This window comes from Apus apus, chromosome 1, assembly GCF_020740795.1.
Source record: "Apus apus isolate bApuApu2 chromosome 1, bApuApu2.pri.cur, whole genome shotgun sequence".
Classification (NCBI taxonomy): Eukaryota; Metazoa; Chordata; class Aves; order Apodiformes; family Apodidae; genus Apus; species Apus apus.
Genome location: NC_067282.1, coordinates 186761907 through 186781162, shown reverse-complemented (window position 1 = coordinate 186781162; position 19256 = coordinate 186761907). Strand labels below are relative to the sequence as shown.

Below are 19256 nucleotides of genomic sequence, written 5' to 3'. Positions count from 1 at the left end.
GCAAAAGACAAACAGTATGCAACTGCACCTTAACTGCTGCACAGGTTATACAGGCACAAATAAGAAAAGTTGCTTTGCTCCCTCTGTTCCAACAATTCCACTACATAGGAAGCACAACTATTCTCTCATTTTTCACTACAAATTCAATTATTTCAATTGTGGATTGTCTATACACAAAATGGAATATTTGTTCTTTGCACACTTCAGTTTTCCTTAAGAGATCACAGCATCCGATCAGCAATTATTCTAGATCCTCAATATAACATGCTTACAATTTATATTAAACTCTCTGTTTCTGAATGTCTGTTTGACATGAGTGCATTAACACCGTTCCCTTAAACAGTTTTTTCTTGAACACGAGTGAACTGCTTTTCTCTAAAGGATTATCCCTATATTCCCAGTATATCCCATCCTCATAGCCCAGGACTGGAAACAGCTACCATTTACCCAGAGAACAGCCTGCTTTTACAAGATTTGCATCATTGGTGATGGAGAAATATTTATCAATTATGACAGAGGTGACCATTGTGACAGTCCTATCTTCACCGACAGGTTTCTCAAAGAGGTCAATAGTAAGTAGACACATATTATCATCACTAGAGTAACTAGCCAGTAATGCAAATCACAGACTGGTAATCCACAGTTCCAAAGGTAGTGAATTAACCTGCCCTGTGTACAAGACTCTGCTTTGGAAATTGCTTCTTTCCTCCTCTCACCAAAATAAACACACTCATTTTTGCTGTTCAGGATTAGGAATTAAAACAAGATACTACAGGCGCAAACATGTATATGTACCCATAGAGAGCAAGTGAATAACTTGAATTCAACATAAGAATACTAGCAATATTGAAAGGTGTCTCAGATTTGACACAAAACTGAGAAAAATGAAATGTACTCTTTTCTCTAAAATGTATGCAATCCTCTGATGTGGGTCACAAGTAGTATAGAAAATTGGTATATCAATCTCGTATTTGTATTTCAGATTTACATTTTTACCTTGTGTTACACAAAAGACTGTTACTAGATGAAATACTAGATTCTGATGCGCAGCGGCGACGAGGTTCAACTTTTCTTCCTGGTGTATCATCTAATGCTCTTTCTTTACTTCCATCTCCAAAACCGTTTGACAGACCTGCAGCATAACACAAAAATATACTGCATCAAACAGGAAATCACAAAATTTTTATTCCTGACTTTTTTGTATTCGCACAATTTATTATTATTGTTCTGTACTTCAAGTATTTTGATGTGATGAAAAAGAAAACATGAACATTAACAAAACATTTGAAACACAGTATTATAAATAGAAGGTTCTTGTAGTCCAGATTTTAAAGATAGAAGGGAAATTTAGGTAACATAATAAAAAGGTCAAGATTATAATATGGGAAATGCCAAATAGAATAGCAAGTCTATGTATGCAATTATTCCAACTACTAAGTCACTCAGGCTACAGAAGCTGAGTAGAAAAAACAAGAAAAAAAATATTTATAAACTAGGCAGGTTTACCAAGTAAACACAAGACTCATTTGAATACAATGTTATACCAGTAAGTCAAGAAATACTGAAAATACTTTTCAAGCACTGGAAGCAAAGAATGGTAGGGATTCCCTCCTGAAGCAATCTAGTTCTTCATGAAAGTCTTTCTACTTAGTAACCTCAGATTGACATTATCATGTCTGTTTTCTGTGATCAACAATTAGTAATTTGCACATTACTATTTTTACTGTCCTTTCCCTGGCACAAGTTTATATACATCCAAGGATATTATATTTTAATTTAATAATTGTAATGAAAACATAAAAAAGCTTTCATATTACAAGCTACTGTTTTGAAGGACTGCCACCAATCCTTCTCTGGGTTTGCTAATTCACAAACAGTATAGTTCTTATTAAGCCATTTCCACATTTTATTAAAGAGAAAAATGAGGTTTAAGATACAGTTTTGAAGATTTTTCCAAGGTGGGCAAGGGTGGAATTAGGACTGAAAAAAACCTCAAAACCAACTAATACTCAAGAATAGCAACAGAAATTAATTTGCTGACAACAGTCCTAGCTTATAATCAACTACTGCAACCTGTAGGCTGCAAAAAGAATATTTTAAATACAAATTCAACTCTTAAGCACATATTTCCTTACAATAAATTAAAATTTTTACTGAAGGCATATGAGCAGCAGGCTTCTCATAATGCAAGAAAGAGCTATCCATTTCAGCCAACCTTTTACCAGGCTTAAAGTTCATTATGATCTTTGATCATTCAGATATAGTCAAACAAACATGTAACTTCAAGTGCATCTCCACAGAGCATTATACTGTTAAGACTATTATTGGAGAAGTCCCTTATCAAGTCCAAATGCTTTCAATCTGTTTGTTGCAGGAAGTCTGACAACTAAAGGAACTGGAGCTCAGCAAGTTAGTTTGTAAGATTCAGTTGTATTTCAAGGCATTTGCATACAGTGATTCAAGGTGTTTTACCCTCCACCCCAGGAGACCTTTCATTTGGTTTCTCAATACAATTTTAGATTCTTAAGAGAAAACAGAATTTATTCAATGGTCTGAAAGATTTACAGATGGGCATTCTCTTCCATTTACTTGACAATGTAGAACATTCCTTTAAGAGTGTTTTGTAAATCCTGTACTTGTCTTTGATTTCCTATACAAGTAAAAAAAAAAATAAAGGTAAGATTGTCTTAGTGTTCAAGTACCAAACTACATGACATCGGTTAATCTTGTTCTCATCCTCAGCAAGTCAGTAAAAATAGCTGGAGATAAAGAAGGAGCTCAGTCTGAGACTATACTGAAAGACCTGTCAAAACAGACTATTTTTTATGAGAAAGCTTAAATTCCTTTACAAACTATCACAATACATTTCTCATAACACCTGAAATGAAAAGCTGAAAAAACATTCTGTAAAGATAAAAAGAAGATCCTAAGGTCTCTACAAATAACTATTTTTTATTCTTAGACATCCTGTCAGACCTATTTTTCACATGAGATTTAGAAATAGTTCTGTTTTCATCTTGCCACAAGCCACAGACATACTCAAGTTATCATCCAGGCACCTAGGTAATAAAAATCAGCTATAAGCAGAATGTTAGAACACAAATTCTGAATTTAAAGACAGATCAAATAATTATTGCTACCAGTTCTCAATGAACTGAAAAAGTGTAAGGAAAGTGTTTGCTCTTGTAAGAGTATGTATAAAATGTTTAACCATATGTATGCCAAATATGACTTGGCTACGCATCTTTGCACACACTGGTTCTATATGTATATCCAGGCCAAAAAAATAAATTAGGGTGTAGCTTCATGTTTTAGTTGCTTCTATCAGTTTTTGATTGTGCTGACAATGAAATGGACATTTTGGCTCTCTCAGTTCCTTGCAATGGTTTATCTTCATCATCACCATGTCAGTATCAAGAAATACATGGGCATGTAATGAACTAGTTTTCAGCCATGCACTGGGCAAAGCAACCCTGTGATTGCCTGATTGATGATGTTGAGAAACAAGGGAAGCAGCAGAGACATGCAACTATAGCAGTGAAGATGGCTCTTTGCAGTGGCAGTCCAGTCTTATACTAGTTTAAACATAATGAGTTTAATGACTCATTTAATTCACTATCAGGTTTTTAAGATTACAGTAGGCAAAATTTTTCCCATCTGTAGAATAGTGACAGTGGAAAAAAACCCCAAACTTTGTTGAGAAACAATGAATATTATAATGCAAAAGAATTTAGAGCTTCTCAGACACATTTCTCTCTTTCTTGTGGAAGTATGAAAACAAAAGAACATGCAGGCTATAATCAGGAGCAATTTTGCTGAAAATCATTCTCTGAATGACATGAGCCTATGAAGTCCATGAGACTCAGTGTATACAGTTTACCTTTCAGAAATTATAAGGAATAGGCATTATTTTAAGAAATGAAGACCTCAACACTTATTTTAAAGAAAACACACTCATATCTAGTCAAAGATGCAGGAGTTCCTAAATGACCTTGTTACTTGACAGAAAAATCCAGGCAATAAGATATATGTGCTTTATGGTATCACTAATGTGCAAAAAAATAAAGATATACTTAATTTAGATGCTGTAACTGGGAATTTTGTTTTTTTAGATGATTGCAAAACTCTTTTTCTCCTATCAATCAATAAACACCCAATATCCTGTACCTATGAGAATAAATGAGATCAGAGATGACCCCCATTTGCTTTAAAGAATTTGCATTTTATTGGCTCATAAGATAAGACTAAGAAGGTCAAATAAAGAAAATCCTGAATAAGCCTGCAACAAACCTGTATGAGCCATTTACATTTTTCAAAAGTTCATGATTTTGTTAGATCAGCTAAACTTTTGCTACAGTCATGGAAAGAAACACCATTAGGTCAGGTACTGAAATTCTTACACCTGTCTCCTCTGACCAACATTCTTGAGTGAGGACAACTCAACTGCCTTCCCTCCCCACTCCCCCAAAATCTTAAACATCAAAATAAAACCTTTAATTAGTAGATGATCCCTTTTTATTTTCCCCTCTGTTCTTAAGTTCCTTCAAAACAGAATCCACTATCAGAGGCAGAACTCACAAATAGCAAAGTCTGCCACTGATCTTAAATGCAGGGTTAGTGTTGTTTCCAGTCTTCAACTCTAGTCTTCAATTTACATAGGAAATTTACTTCCATGTCCATCACGGCATACAACAAAAGTAACCATTTTAGAAATAACCACTAACAAACAACTGTAAACTAAGAAGAAAAAGAAAGTAAGCCAAAGATGATCCGCTTTTTACTTTTTTCACAGGTTTTTTACTGCCCATAAAAGTTGTATTTACCAGAGGAAGTTTTAACATTTTCTCAACAGTTGCAGTGTGTTCTTAAACTGCAGTTAAAACTTTCATAAAGTAACTATATCAAGCAAGATAGAAACTTTTTCCCCATACCAAATTAATGGAAGCAGGGAAAAGGTAACTGTGGAAAAACAGAAGAATTTTGGAAAAAATGAAAGAAGAACACAAGATGAACAAAATGCTGCTGCAAAATAGAGAACCACGCATTTCAGACTGTAATCACATCTTACAGTTCTGCTGAAACAAAAATAAAGCAGAACTTGTGTAAAATTATTCTAAAGCAATTAAAATGTTACTATACATAGCCTGATGCAAAACCAAACATTCAAATGTAAGATGAAGTGCTGTATTAAAACCACAGCTGAAGAGCTGAGAAATAATGAAAACCATTAAATAATTTCAACCACTAAAAAAGTATGAGCACTCAAAAAATATCTACATACAGTGCACCAGCTCTTACTATTTAGGTTCATTTTACTGAGCAAGGACTAATCAAGTCCTGATTTGGACAATTACTCAGCACCACTGATGGTAGTCTTCATTAAAAGATATGCATCTTAAAGAAAAAGGTATAGTTTACTAGAACGACATAAATGCGTAAAAATAGGTAAAGCATTTTTTGGTATGCTTTACTTCTCCGGAAGATCAGGCTGTTTTTTGGGGAAGGGAAGAGGATGAACATGGAACATTCTCAACTAATCTACTCTCACAGAGCATGTTCTAGGAATAAGAATGGTGGGCTGGCAAAAATCTGCGACCAATTTGTGTCACATATACTACAACATGTACAACTTTGTAACTTACGGAAATAGGGCAATATATTGAATGAAGAACTTAGTTTCATATATGTCAAAGACTTCCTCCAACAGTGTTCAGTTTTTTTGTGTTTTAAGGATGGCTGGTGTCTCCAACATGATCCAAAATAATTACTTCAAATGTAATTGTCTTTCTGCGCTCCAAAATGATCATTTAATTGAATTCCATTCCATGTTGAGGATAATAGAAAATAATTAGGATCCAAAGAGATAAATACCCAGCATGATATTAGTTAATATGAGAACCTGGAAGACAGTGAAAAAGCCATTAAGTCTCTCTGAAAGGAAATAGAGCTTTCAAATAAATAAGCCATCCTTACAGCAGTGTCCAGAGACAAAAAGAATGATACAAGTGTTCCACGAATTCTAGCACTAATACTCAGCTAAAAGTTTAAAATGGGGCAAAACTAAATAAAAAATTTCACTGTGATTCAGTCCTCTTTCTTGTAAATGAAAAAGTATGCAAGTCACTGAAAGCACAGAATCCAACCTCTATGTGCATGATATCCATCAAGAACCTGGTTTTGAAATGCATCTAAAAATTCTTCCAGTAAGAGTAAGAAGGAAGATAACCCTAATTTAAGAGGATTTATATATACTGCTATGCACAGACAGGATAAAGGAATACTTCCATAAATAACCAGAATTTACTGTATTTTTAAATACACAAACCTTGAAAATGGGCATACTGCAGCAAAAGGAGAGCACCCACAAAGTTTCGAAAAGGTGACCTTTAGAATAATCCTATAAATGTCTAATCCCAACAGTAAGTTCTGGAGTGCGGTAAGAATATTAGACACAATACTTCTTTTCAGAATAAATAGATGAATATCTAAGCATGTAAAAGTCTGCAGTTCTTAAACAGTATGCAGATAAAATGGGAGACACATTCACAAAGATGATAAAGTTTGATGTAAAGAGTCTTGGTTGGAAATAAAGCTTTCAAAACTTGCTTAAAATTTGGTGATGGCAAAAGATAGCAAAGAAAATTCAGTGTGAGCCAATGACATGACACCTACACATTAAACAGCAGCAACTTTCAAGATCATAAATAGAAAATGTCACCTTTGTCAGTTTAAGTAATACATAATAAATAGTTTGGTGGCTCATCAAATAGTCGAAGTTTGATGTGTTTCAAAAGAATGCTGAAGATTGCATCTTGTAACTACTAACTTTCTTCAAAATCTGGAAATAAGAAGTGTCTTCAGCTAATCAAATTAGTTTGTTAAAATAGCTGAATCTGAATCACACAACAGAAAGGAAAACTAATCAACATTTAATAACTACAGCTTCCACAAGATAAGGATTGTCTGTTGCTTTGTGCAATACAACAATAGGATCACTGTATCGTAGAATGACTTTCCAAGACATTTTAAAATATACAAGTGCGAGACAATACTAACGCAGGAGTCTGAAAACGTTCCAGAGAAATCCAAGAGGAAAAAAAAGAGCACACAAGCAGAAACATTTATCGAAAAATTGTTTTACAGCTTCTAGAGTGTCAGTTGTTCCAGTGATACAAAAAGACTGATGATAGTAGTAGTATAAAAGAAAATGCCATTAAAAAGCGCAAACAAAAAACTTGAAGAATTTAAAACTAACTTGACAAATTGAATTATTTTCTCAGCTTGAGTTTCTGTGGTTCATGACATGTAACACACACACCCAGTTGATCGTAAAATACAAGTCTTAAGTGCCTCAATCACACATACAGACCAATGGTACGTAATTCAGGATCCAATAAATATAATGGCTATAGGAAGTCTGTAGTATTTAGGACTGTTTCTTTCTCATTATCTTGGCAAAGACTACTTATGAGGATTTGAGATTGGAATCTTTTTTCCAAGCATTGTTTTCTGAATTATGTGGTAACGCAAAAAAGTAAAGATCTTTAAGAAAAAGTACTTTCTTACACATTTTCCATTTAAAGATTTTTATTTTTCAAACTACCAAACCCTGATATATAAAAGACAGTTATTAAAATTTAAAAAAATATTATTTTCATTCTCAACTTATGTAATGAAAATGCATTATAATTATCTATCAATATAATGTATCAAGACTGAATGTTCAGCACTCTTTCAGAGCAGCCTAGCAGGACCTACCAAAGGCAAACTAAATGGAACCAACTTCTTTTTCTTAAATTATTATTTAAAGGATTTTATATAGAGCTTTTGCCAACACATGTTTTTTTCTTCTTTGTTTCCCTGTAATTGTAAGAACAATTGCTGGGCACAGTATCCAAAGAAAACAAAACAGATGGACAGATGAACTTCAGAGCTCTCTTATGTAAGCATGTTCAACAGTCATACTCTATTAAGAAAAGAAATCATTAACATTTATTTGCCTTTAACAACTATTTAGAGTAATCAGTTCTTAATTTGTGCCACATTCTAGGACAGGGAACAGAAACTGGAGCAGAAGTTGCCACCTAAAGGAAAGATTAAGGCAGAAATGTTTACCAGAGATCTGCCACTCTGGACATGACATAAAGGACAATGCAGTAAACTGCAAGTCCTAGAATTAGCTAGTTACTTCATTAAGTTACTCAGCTGCATTTTTTGACCTAATTTTCCAGGCCTTTTGTACCTTGAAGGGTATTTCACATAAGGAGATGAAAACTTCAAAATTTTCTAGTGACATGTTGTTGGGAAGCAGTTTCTGAGTGAGAACTGTACTATTAAAGCTTTGGAGGGAGGCTAAATGAGAAAAGTAACAAAAGAGAAAAAAGGAAGGAGGAGAGAAAGAAAAATTAAAGTGGGGAAGATTGTTACCATGTTAGGATATCACAGCCTGACAAAATCCAAGTGACAACAGGACCAATGAATGCTGTTCTGATACCACCATAATAAAAGCAACTTTGTTTCAAGTATTTCACGCATTCTTGAAAGTAACGCGTGTTTCTTTATACGGGATACCATCTTACGTGTACAATTCCTCTACGCGCACCAAAATAAACTATGGCTGGGTACCAAAATGGGAAACATAGAAGTGAGCTATCAATTAAAGATGGCCCAAAATATTGGGCCACACTGAATCACATAATTGTTCTGGTTGGAAAAGACCTGAGATCAACCATTAACCTAAGTACTGAGTCCACTGCAGCCTGTTCCACTGTTTTATAATGCTTTCAGTGAAGTTCCTCCTAATATCTAACCTAAGCCTTCCCTGGCACAACTTGAGCCCATTTCCTCTCATCCTATCACTTGTTACTTGAGAAAAGAGACCGATTCCCCACCTTGCTACAACCTCCTTTCAGGTAGTTGTAGAGAGCAGTAAGGTCTACCCTCAGTCTCCTATTGTCCAGGCTGAACAGCCTCAGTCCCCTCAGCTGCTCCTCCTAAGGCTTGTTCTAGAGACCCTTCACCAGTTTTTTTGCCCTTCTTTGGACATGTTCCAGCACCTCAATGTCCTTCTTGAAATGAGTGGCTCAAAACTGAACACAGCACTTGAGGTGTGGCCTCACAAGTGCTGAGTACAGAGACACAATCACTTCCTTACTCCTGCTGGTCACACTATTCCTGCTACAAGCCAGGATGCTATTGGCTTTCCTGGCCACTTGGACACACTGCTGGCTCATATTCAGCTGGCTGTTGACCAACACCTCCAGGTCCTTTTCTGCTGGACAGCTTTCCAGCCATTCTTCCCCAAGCCTGTACCTGTGCAGGGGGTTGTTATGACCAGAGTGCAAGACCCAGTAAAATAGTAGGGTTTCAACTTTGTGTTTTATATATATACAAAAAAGGACACAATTTGTGGCTAAGGCAATAAACAGGGACAAATTAAAATTATTAAGTACACAACAGAGTCAAATGCACTAAAGCAAAGGACCACAAAGAACTTTAAAGGTTCAAGAACCTTTAGATGACTCAAAGACAACTGAAGGCTCTTTGGATATATGAACACCACCAACTTTAATACCAACTTATACTGATAAGACTATAAACACAGGAGTAGGAGGGTGGAGGAATAAGTATCCTTCAAACATATGACAGAAAAGAAAGCAATGAGTATGGTGTAGCAATAATGTCTCCGATGTGAAGATCTACGTATCATAGCAAAAACTGAATTTAAATTGAAAACATAAACACATCCCTTTCCAGAAAGAACACACGGGAAGTTACTTCACAGTCCAGCTCACTCATAAAAGTTATTCCTCCTTGGTAGCCAGGGGGGTTAAGAAAAAAAAACAAAACAAAAAAACATGGCTGAGAATGAAAAACATCTTTGGGAAGATATTGACATAGCAAGAAGCCTCAAGATGCCAGTAAGTCCTCACTGTCTCTTTCAGGAGTAGTTCAGCTAAAAACTCGAAAGACACTGCCAAAGGGGCAAGGCAGATGCAGGTACCAGTCCACACTTACCAACTGCAGTAATGGCTACACAAAATGCCCCCAACTCAGCTGAGGCAGTAGAAAGAGGAAAATAAAGATGCAAAGGGAAGAACTTGTAGGATACATTAAAACAGTACATACCACCATAATTACTCTTTATGGAGGACCTCCCTCTATGCATGTAACTACACATTCTTATTTTTGGGGAAAAAAGGGAAAAGGGAAAAAAAAAAAACAAACCTACACACAAACCTTTTCTAAGGGACATTCATCTTGTTGTCAACTACACTGTGGGAACCATCTCTCTCCCTTCACAGTAGAATGAGCCCTAAGTCACCTGTATTTTTGACTTGCAGGTTCAGTGCTCAAAATTAGCGTTGGAGTCAGTGGATTCATTCTTCTTATTATCTTTCTCTTCACTCAGACCTGTAGACAAGTACGTGGGGGTTGGACTAGATGACCTTTAAAGGTCCCTTTCAACCCAAACCATTCTATAATTCTATGGTGTTCTAAACAGACCACATATAATGGTGATTTGATCAATTCCAGTACCTTATGTACCAGATACATCGGACTTCACGATATCTCAGCCTGTGAAGTTGAAGGTAAGTCATCTATACTCAGCCCAAACACCATGACAACTGTATTCTTAATTTGTAAGCATAATGTGGATCTCCAAATTCATAATTTCTTTAATACTTTCAATAAACCCCCCAGTTCTCTGTTTACCATCTACACCACAGAGAAAAATTAAGTGTTAAAAGCCAGAGAAGAAACACATAGGAGACTATGGCATCTTTATATTTTAGGTAACCAAACCTGTGCCAAGAAATGAGCTAAGCATTCCAAAAAATGAAATGCCAGAATACAGTAAAATGCTCCACAATTCCTACAGCATCGAGAAAAACAGAAGGGCATCTAGAAATATTTTTTTATTACAGAAGATTTAGTTATACTGATCTTAGAAAGCACAGTAATTCTAAGTTGGGTGCCAACAATACACATGTTAAGAAAATCCCCAAAAGATAATAATTTCAAGGAAATTATCAGGTTTAAGACCAAAGTTTCTAAAACATGAATGCACATTATAACTCATGTATGCACACACTTCATAAGCATTGAAAAAGGATTAAACCCTTGTTTATCTGGTTCTTCATCAAGCCCTGTAATTCTTGACTATGTTGCTCAAAATTCTCTCTTTTCTAATCATATAAATCAAGAAATATGCAAAGGATTTTTAATGGCGAGGAAATTAATACTATGCTTCTTTAGATAAAATAAAACCAAAAGGAATGTTTATTCTCTTACATGTCATTGCAATTGCTGACTGGCATAAAGTAGTTTCCTTCCCTGTCTTTCTGTCTTACACATTAATCCTATCTGTTTGTAAAGGACCTCATCTACTCAGTCTTCCTGGTTGACTGATCTGTAGCAGACCCCCACTGGAATGTCCCTTGGCCCTGCCCTCCCTTTAACCCCAACCAATAAGCTCTTGTCCATCCCCAGGTGGAGCTACATGCACTCCAGTTGGTCATTTATGTAGAGGGAGACATGAATTCCTTGTCTTCTCTTAAAAATATTTTTTTCTGGAAATTCAATTTGAAAAAATGTTAGTAGGGCTGCCAGAACCCCTGCCTAACTCTTGAGAAGGCCAAATACAAATAAAGAAATTAAGCATTTGGATTTTTTTTTTTTTTTTTTTCAAATTTATCTTCTTAAATTGCTTGGTTTTCTTAGCAAATGGTCAAAGTTTCTCAGTGGCTCATCACCCCATTAAAAATAAACAAGCAAACAAAACCCAAAAAGCTCCAGCTTGTCAAAAACAAGCAAAAATGCACTAGCAACTACCTCAGTACTCTCCTCACTTTCTCAGCCTCTTTGGTGCTTATGGGCTACTGTTTTATTGTGTCAACTCAGCAGACGACCTCCTGTAGTCCTGTGTCTCTACTGACAAATTCAACAAGCCAGGGGATAACTCCTTTTAGGTCTTCAATGTTTTGTTTGCATATACATCTTAAAATGTTTTATGTATTGAAACTACCTGAAGGCAGGCAGCTGAAGTTTTTGGACATCACTAAATGCTTAAATAACTATACTTCACACCAGACTTTACAAGAAACAAGCACTATGCATCTAAAGAAAAACAAAAAAAGTTAATTAAAAGTATAAGGACGCTGGATCTGTCAGTAGAATTAGTCAAACTACTGCGTTATATTAATGAATATGTATGTATGTCATTCTGTCTATGTTAACCAGATAAGTAATTATGCCAATTACTTTTTTCACTGAGCACCGTCTAGTTTAGCTTATTATTTACTTACAGGACACAACTTATGTTCTTGGAACTGCATGTTTTACTTTCATTTCTCCCATTTAGAGAATGATAACTGAATGCTGCACATATGAAGTTTGACTTTTCATCAAATTGGTCTGTGCTCCAGAGAGATATGGAGTACTGAAGAGTTCAAAAAAACCCCTGTATCCCATTTTACCCCAGGTATAATCTCTACCATTATTACTTCAAATGAAATTAACTGAAAGTAGTCATCTCTAGAATATTAAACTGTATCAAATGCAAGTAAAATTAATATACAGGTTACCTGCAGACAGTTCTCAAGTGCCATCAAACATTTTGTAGCTATCAGGCAGAAACAAAGTCAGCCCAACATTTACTCATAGTTTTAATAAGATACAATTGAGTTTGTTGTATATTGATAACTCCATGCAAAGTATGTATAAATAAATGATAAAATCCCCCAGTGCCCAAAAAACCCAGTTCTTTTTACTGTTAAATACTCTAATTCAGTGATGCATGTTGTAAGTATCTGTTTATATCCATTTCAGTGTCTTGAGAAAATCTATGTAGCTGGAAACAGGCATACTAAGTAAATTACATTTCACTGAAGATTTCTATTACTGCTATCTAGCCAAGAAATAACTGAAAACCACCATACTGCATTATAATAATCAGCATTTGCAACCCTAATTCTGTGATAAATTAAAGTGACTGCTTTAAGATAGTATATTCTAAATACTTAGTTTCTAATGGAAAGTACCAACACAGTAACTGTGAATTACTATCCAAAACTTATGAAAGCTTCTAGGTGACTGATAAAACCAAGAACAACATGAAAAATTTATCTGAGCCTAACCTACCTTTTTACAATGCTCAAACAATGCTCATAACACACTCATTTGTTCCAGGAGTTTATCTTACCTATACACAACAGATAGAGGCAATTTTTTTAAATGGTCGGTAAAATCTACCTTCTATCCATTAATGAGCTTTACTTTTCTCAGATGCAGTAATTGCACCAATTTCCTGACTAAAATAATTAATCTTCATAACACTAGAGCAAGGTAGGTCTACAATGGATATTCTGAAAATATTCATTCATTCAACTTGTTGCAGTTAAGATTTGACATGCCTGAACTTCAAGAATCATATATCCATCTCTGATGTGACCAAAATTTCCTATGTAAAACCAACTTATCTTCTTTTTGAAATTGCTAGGTATAATATGAAGCAAACCCAAGATACATCAAGGATGGATGGAAAATTTTTTAACGCATCTCTCTGCTATGTAGTTGTCAGTTTCCACATAGCAACTATGGAGAAAGATATGCTATATATGTAACCAATAATATCCCAGTAGAAAAAAAAAATATAAAAATTACACTATTGCTTTGTATTTTTTAAACAAAGATTGACATATAAAAGGAGGTCACAGTATTGAAATTAAGTGTTTTCAGTCCTCTTTGAAGGTTATGTCATGTTGTTGAACAGTCCTCTATTTCTGAAAAAAGCTAGTAATTATTTTGTAAATGAAAACCAGCCATGTATAGGACATCATACTGAGAAAGTAGTGTGCCAATGGATCCTGTGGGTGTTTTTCTTGAAATTAACTGGCAAGCACACCTACCTCCAGTGTAATTCAAGAGAGCATAATAAAAAGGCAGTCTATGAGAACAATGAAACAACAGACAAAGTAGGTATGGTTTCACTTAACTATGTAAGCTTTAGAGTCTTCCTTTGAACTTCTTCATATAAGAATGAGTGACGTGAAAGGAAGAAAAATTGAGGAGACTGAATAAGGTGAGGGACAAAACAAGGCATCCTTAATTACTAGCAAAAAACCTCACATTGTTTATGAACAGCCAAGGAAGAAAAAAGATGCAACACTACAGCTCTCAAGCACTTTAAAATTTCAGTGTTTTTTATGTTAAGCAAGGCCCTTTTTAATGACTTCTAGCCTACATCCACTAGAATTGAGATGTGAGGTTCGGTACCCCTCCCCTCTCTGCAGCAACTGACTGCCTCATGGAGCAGTGATCTAAACTCCTCAAAATGGCTGCTCCTCATGCTCCCTGCCTTTCCCTTCTTCATGGGCTGAACAACTATGCTGCCGTGCTGAAGAAACAGACTAAGGTGGGAACCCTGTGTCAGGAGAACCGCAACATCGTTGCGGTTTCGCGTTGAGACTGCAGCAAGGTTTCATTGGATAACAGCTCGGAGGAGACAGAGAAGAACCAATTGGAAACCTTGGACTACAATGTAACGAGCTATAAAAGCAGCCCTGGACAGACTGCTTCCTTTGTGCCTTTGAACTGTTTGCTGGCTGCTGTGGGGCTGCGTCTCGGCTTGTGACCACTGCTGCTGCTGCTACTTCTCCTTTTTGGGTGGATTTTGGATCGCTGGAATCTACAGACTGCCACAGGGATTGTGTGCTACTGTCACGGCGGGAGTACACCAATAAAGGAGGGTAAATAAAGAAGGTATTGCTGTCAGGGATAAACCCCTGTGGACCACCACCAGTCATAGCCTACCCTATTCTCACTGCACGTAGTCTTGCTATTGCGCCGGGGAGGCAGAGTGGTTGCAAATATCATTGAAACAGCTGACCATCTCAGGAGCAGGGTAGAAACCCATCCTGTGAATGCCTTCCCCCTCTTACCTTGCCTTTACATACACACATCTCGTGACCCCACTGAAGAGAAAAGTCAGTGTTGGGCCTGTCCTCCATCTCATCTTCCTCTCCTCAACCCTCCTAAATTCCCCCACTTAATAGCATCGTTGGGTGGGAAACTTTAACTGTTGGAGTGTTACCCCCAGTTTCTTTTATTGCTCTTTGCCCTTACTGAACCTCTTTTCCCTAAATTTTGTTAAATCCCTTAAATAAACCGTTCAATTCGTAAATCTTAAATTTGCATTTACAGAGGGCAGGGTGAAGGTTGGCTGCTTTCCCACTCTAAAAGTCAGCACTGCAGTTAGCTGCTCCTCTGAGAGAGGCAAACACCAAGTGCAGACCCTCGGTCCCGTTAAATTTCTCCAAAAGGGAGAAAAGAGTTGGACTGTGACATGAGAATATTGAACATTCATAGTAGTCAAAGCAAACTGTGCAATAATAATTCCTTTTCAACCCCAATGACTGCTCATGATGTCGCTAACTCACAAGAATGCATGTAAGAAGCCTGAAGCGCACCTTTCCTGCCATGGCTTTGGAGAAAAAGGCTCATGTCTGCCAAGTACTTCTGAATAAAAACATTTTACGAGCAACCTGAAACTGAGACTTTGTGAAAAATATCCAAACAGAAAAAAATAAATTCCTATATACACAATCTCATTTATTTTTATCATAACACAGACATCTGTATCTATCTACAACAGCTTGCATTAGCAAAAGTGTAACAATTGAACTGGTTTTAAATCTTGGAAAGCATCTGAGGTTTGTGCTGGTTTCCTGCTGAATCATGGCTCAAAACAGCTGCCAACTGCAAATTGCTTAAACAAGTGTGGAGACAAGTTTGAAAATAACATGAGGAGTTAAACCTCCAATGTGAAAGCAAAACATCTGGTTGCTAATGACAAATGCATCACAGGAATATGATATAAGCTGACATTCATATGAGCCATACATGCCTAAAAAACTATGTACTATTAAAGAATAACTGGAACACCTTCAGGTGGACTTAGTTTGGCTAAAACATTTCAATTCACATACATAGTCTCTATGTATGAGCTATAAAAAAAACCAAACATAAATATCCCATAAGTATCCATTCTACTTAAGTTTAACTCTGTGTACACTCATTAACTTGAGGAAGAGGTTGCAGAAATGAAAAAATGTTAAAAAAAATCTTTTCAACTTTTAGCTTTTATTCCTGTTACTAGTCTATATATTAGATTAAAAAAACAACCTAGACATGCTGAAAATGAGAAAAGTACTCAAATTAAAATAAACAATACTAAATTGTTTGGGCTTTTTTGTTTGAAGATAACCAAAAGATGTTTGCCTCACATACAAATACCTACAGAGACAGAAAAGGTACAAAACCAGAGATTTAAAATTTATTCCTAAATATTGTGGGTTTTTAGTTTTTAGTCAAGTCAATTTTGCTATATAGTAAAAACAATTTTCCCCAAAGAAACAATTAACAATGTTCTATATAAAAAATTCAAGGAACTAGTACTAATTCCTGATGTGATCCAGCACAAAACGATTCACTGTGCATGTGATAAAATGCAATCTGCATAAGGGGAAATAATGAAATTATTTAGATTAAAGACTGGTAAACTGTAATGTTTGAAAACCAAACCTTTTCATATTCTTAATAAACTAATTTCTATCATCACACCACCTTCACATGATTCCTACTTCAGAACTGAAGTACCAGATCAAATCTACATGCTCCTTCCAAGTTTTTATGACAAGGAATGAAAACTGGGGCTTTTCCAAGAGGCGAAACAAAGAAAGAAATGAAAATAAAAATTAAAAGGTATCCCCCCCCCCCCAAATCTTACCTGCTACTTTTCATGCTACGATTGAAGCATTAGGATAATTTTCCTTCTCATCTGATCATTAAAAATACCCACCACAACCAAATACCTCTTCCCCATCCCCCCAACCCCCCTAAAAAAAAAAAAAACACCAAACAAAAACACCCACTAAAAAATGACCAAACAAAAAACCCCGAGCCAATCATCCTTTTCCCTCAAACTACAAAAATAACAACCAGCTTTTGGAGCACATGTCCACAATGGATGTTCAAATTACATTCCTGTATTTTTAATTCAATGTCACCAAAAAATCACATGCTGTTTTCATAACTGCATATGGCTTATTAACAAGACAATGAAACAATGTATTTCAAAGGTTAATATTAAAGTCATAGCAATGGCCGTGGATAACATTAAGGAAATATATTAAGTAATTTCCTTATGCTGGTGTTCCTCCTCAAAGTTTTCTTCAAACTTCCCTAATAAATACTACTATGGTTCACTAGGAAAAGGAGTTATTAATGTCTTCAACTGTACTGCACCAATGAATCAAAATAACATTTTTTAATGTTCTTTAGAGAAGTCTCACTAAGAGTATCTTACACTTAGATTCTTTAACTTTATTTACTTCAAGTCCACAAACAAAAGAAACACAGGAAATATCATTGTACTTTGGAATTTTAACACTTCCATAAACATGGGTATACAAAGAACCTCATATACACTCATTACTATTGTAACATTTAACATATGCTTGGAGTACACTACAGCAAAATGAAGCTACTCATGGAATATGTATTTTTCCATGTTCCTCCTTATAAGAGTTCTTGGTTTGGCACCCTATATGAAATTTCCATGTAATTTAACAAGGAATTTCCAAAAAAAGAAGCTGATGCAGCTTTCCTATCAGTTACAACAAAAATAAATTGAAAAAGTCCTTTAGAAAAATAATAATAATAATAAAAAAATCACTCACCCATACATATAAACTTTAAGATTCCATTGCTAAGTTGAAAACTGTAGAAAAGTAAAACTTGGTTCACTAAGTCTAACTGTAAGGGCCAACACAAAAACAAATCAGTAATTTTCTGAACAATAACTACTCAACTATAAGCAAAGACTTTTCAAGTGGTAAAACCTGAAGATTAACAATTACAGGTATGTAAAAGAAATAAAAGATCTGTTAACTTTCAAGATGTATCCATTCAAGGAAGTGTTGTAACATTTACCTGTATCCAAGCGCTTTACAGGGGACTCATCATCAACCTCAGAATCTCCACATGCACTCCTTGATCTTTTCCTTGGGTGCAGAAGTGTCTCCAACCTTGGAAGGACTACAGACAAAAAGGTTTTGGTCCCTAGCTGTGGAGAAGTTGGCTGGGTTTCAGTGTTCTTTGCAGACTTTTGGGGGCTTATACTTTTCGATTTGCAGAAGAGAATGGATGTACGTCTGTTTACATCAGTTGATGACTCAGCTACAGCAGAAACAGTCGACTCATTGAGATTACTGTCAAGTAAGTGTTCTGGAGTGTGTCCATTTATTTCTTTCTGAATGGAAGTACTATATAATTCATTATCAAATTTTACTCTTTTGTAAAGCTTACTCTGCTCTGGATTGAGTTCTACTGGTTTGAGGGTTGGTGGTTCTGAATTAGTCTCCAAGTTTGAAGGAAGAGGTAATGCATCTGATGGTTCAAGTTTAGGGGGAGATTTATCTCCTGAAAAAATTATAAATAGAGTGTGATTTTTGAAAACCTGTAGTTATAAAGTCTATTATAATAACTCACTATAAATGTGCAGCCCACCAAATAAACTGTTGTTTGGAAACAAAGCATAACATTTTAAAAACAAAACTTGTCTACCAACAATCTGTCCTAGTTAGTAGTTGCTACTTTTTATACTGGGAATGTAACAGGGATAGAAAAGTAGGTGTTTATAGTTGGTGTTAACAATTTACACCTGGGTAAATACTTTTTACTTCTCATGCAATTATGTTAGTTTCATTAACTAAAAAATAAGAAATCTATTTTTTTAAATAGAAAGTTGGGGTGGTGGATGATTATCTGTTAAATGCATTACACTGCCATTCAAGTAAATTTGTTATCTCTTTCACCTGACCAATATTCACCTTACCTGCCTAAGACAAATTTTATCAGATAAGCATTTAGAAAAAAAAAAAAGTTTTTGTAACCTAATCTACTAAAGTGAGCTAAAATGCATTATAAAATCTACAGGAAGATAGTATTTGCAAAGCTGTTCTACAACTGTGACTATAAGTTAATCTACCAAAAATTAATTTTAAAAAGAGGAGGAAAAAAACCCAAACACCCCACCCCTATATCTTGCACTTGATTGGCCACTAGTTGGAAAATACACACTTGACAATGCAAACTTGGCAGGAAAAATCAGAAAAAAACAACTCTACCATTTTTTCTTACTCACTCCTCCCCCTCCCTTTTTTTGTTTAACATGATCATATCAGAGTCGATTC

The 19256-nt window shown here is 35.5% G+C and overlaps 2 protein-coding genes across 5 annotated transcripts in view; both read right to left on the bottom strand.

Annotated features, from left to right (window-relative positions):
* ALG12 (ALG12 alpha-1,6-mannosyltransferase) overlaps positions 1 to 19256 on the bottom strand; it is a 1030719-nt gene that overhangs the window by 924224 nt on the left and 87239 nt on the right. The window lies entirely within an intron of this gene.
* The window catches only part of BRD1 (bromodomain containing 1), a 66610-nt gene that overhangs the window by 8432 nt on the left and 38922 nt on the right, over positions 1 to 19256 (bottom strand). The window contains exons 9-10 of one of the 3 annotated variants that reach the window (XM_051629777.1): positions 17995 to 18483; positions 997 to 1132 (exon numbers count right to left, since the gene is read on the bottom strand). In XM_051629777.1, coding sequence (XP_051485737.1) covers positions 997 to 1132; positions 17995 to 18483 — 625 coding nt within the window. The remainder of the gene's footprint in view (positions 1 to 996; positions 1133 to 17994; positions 18484 to 19256) is intronic. The other 2 variants (XM_051629785.1, XM_051629792.1) reach the window with 2 other exon arrangements.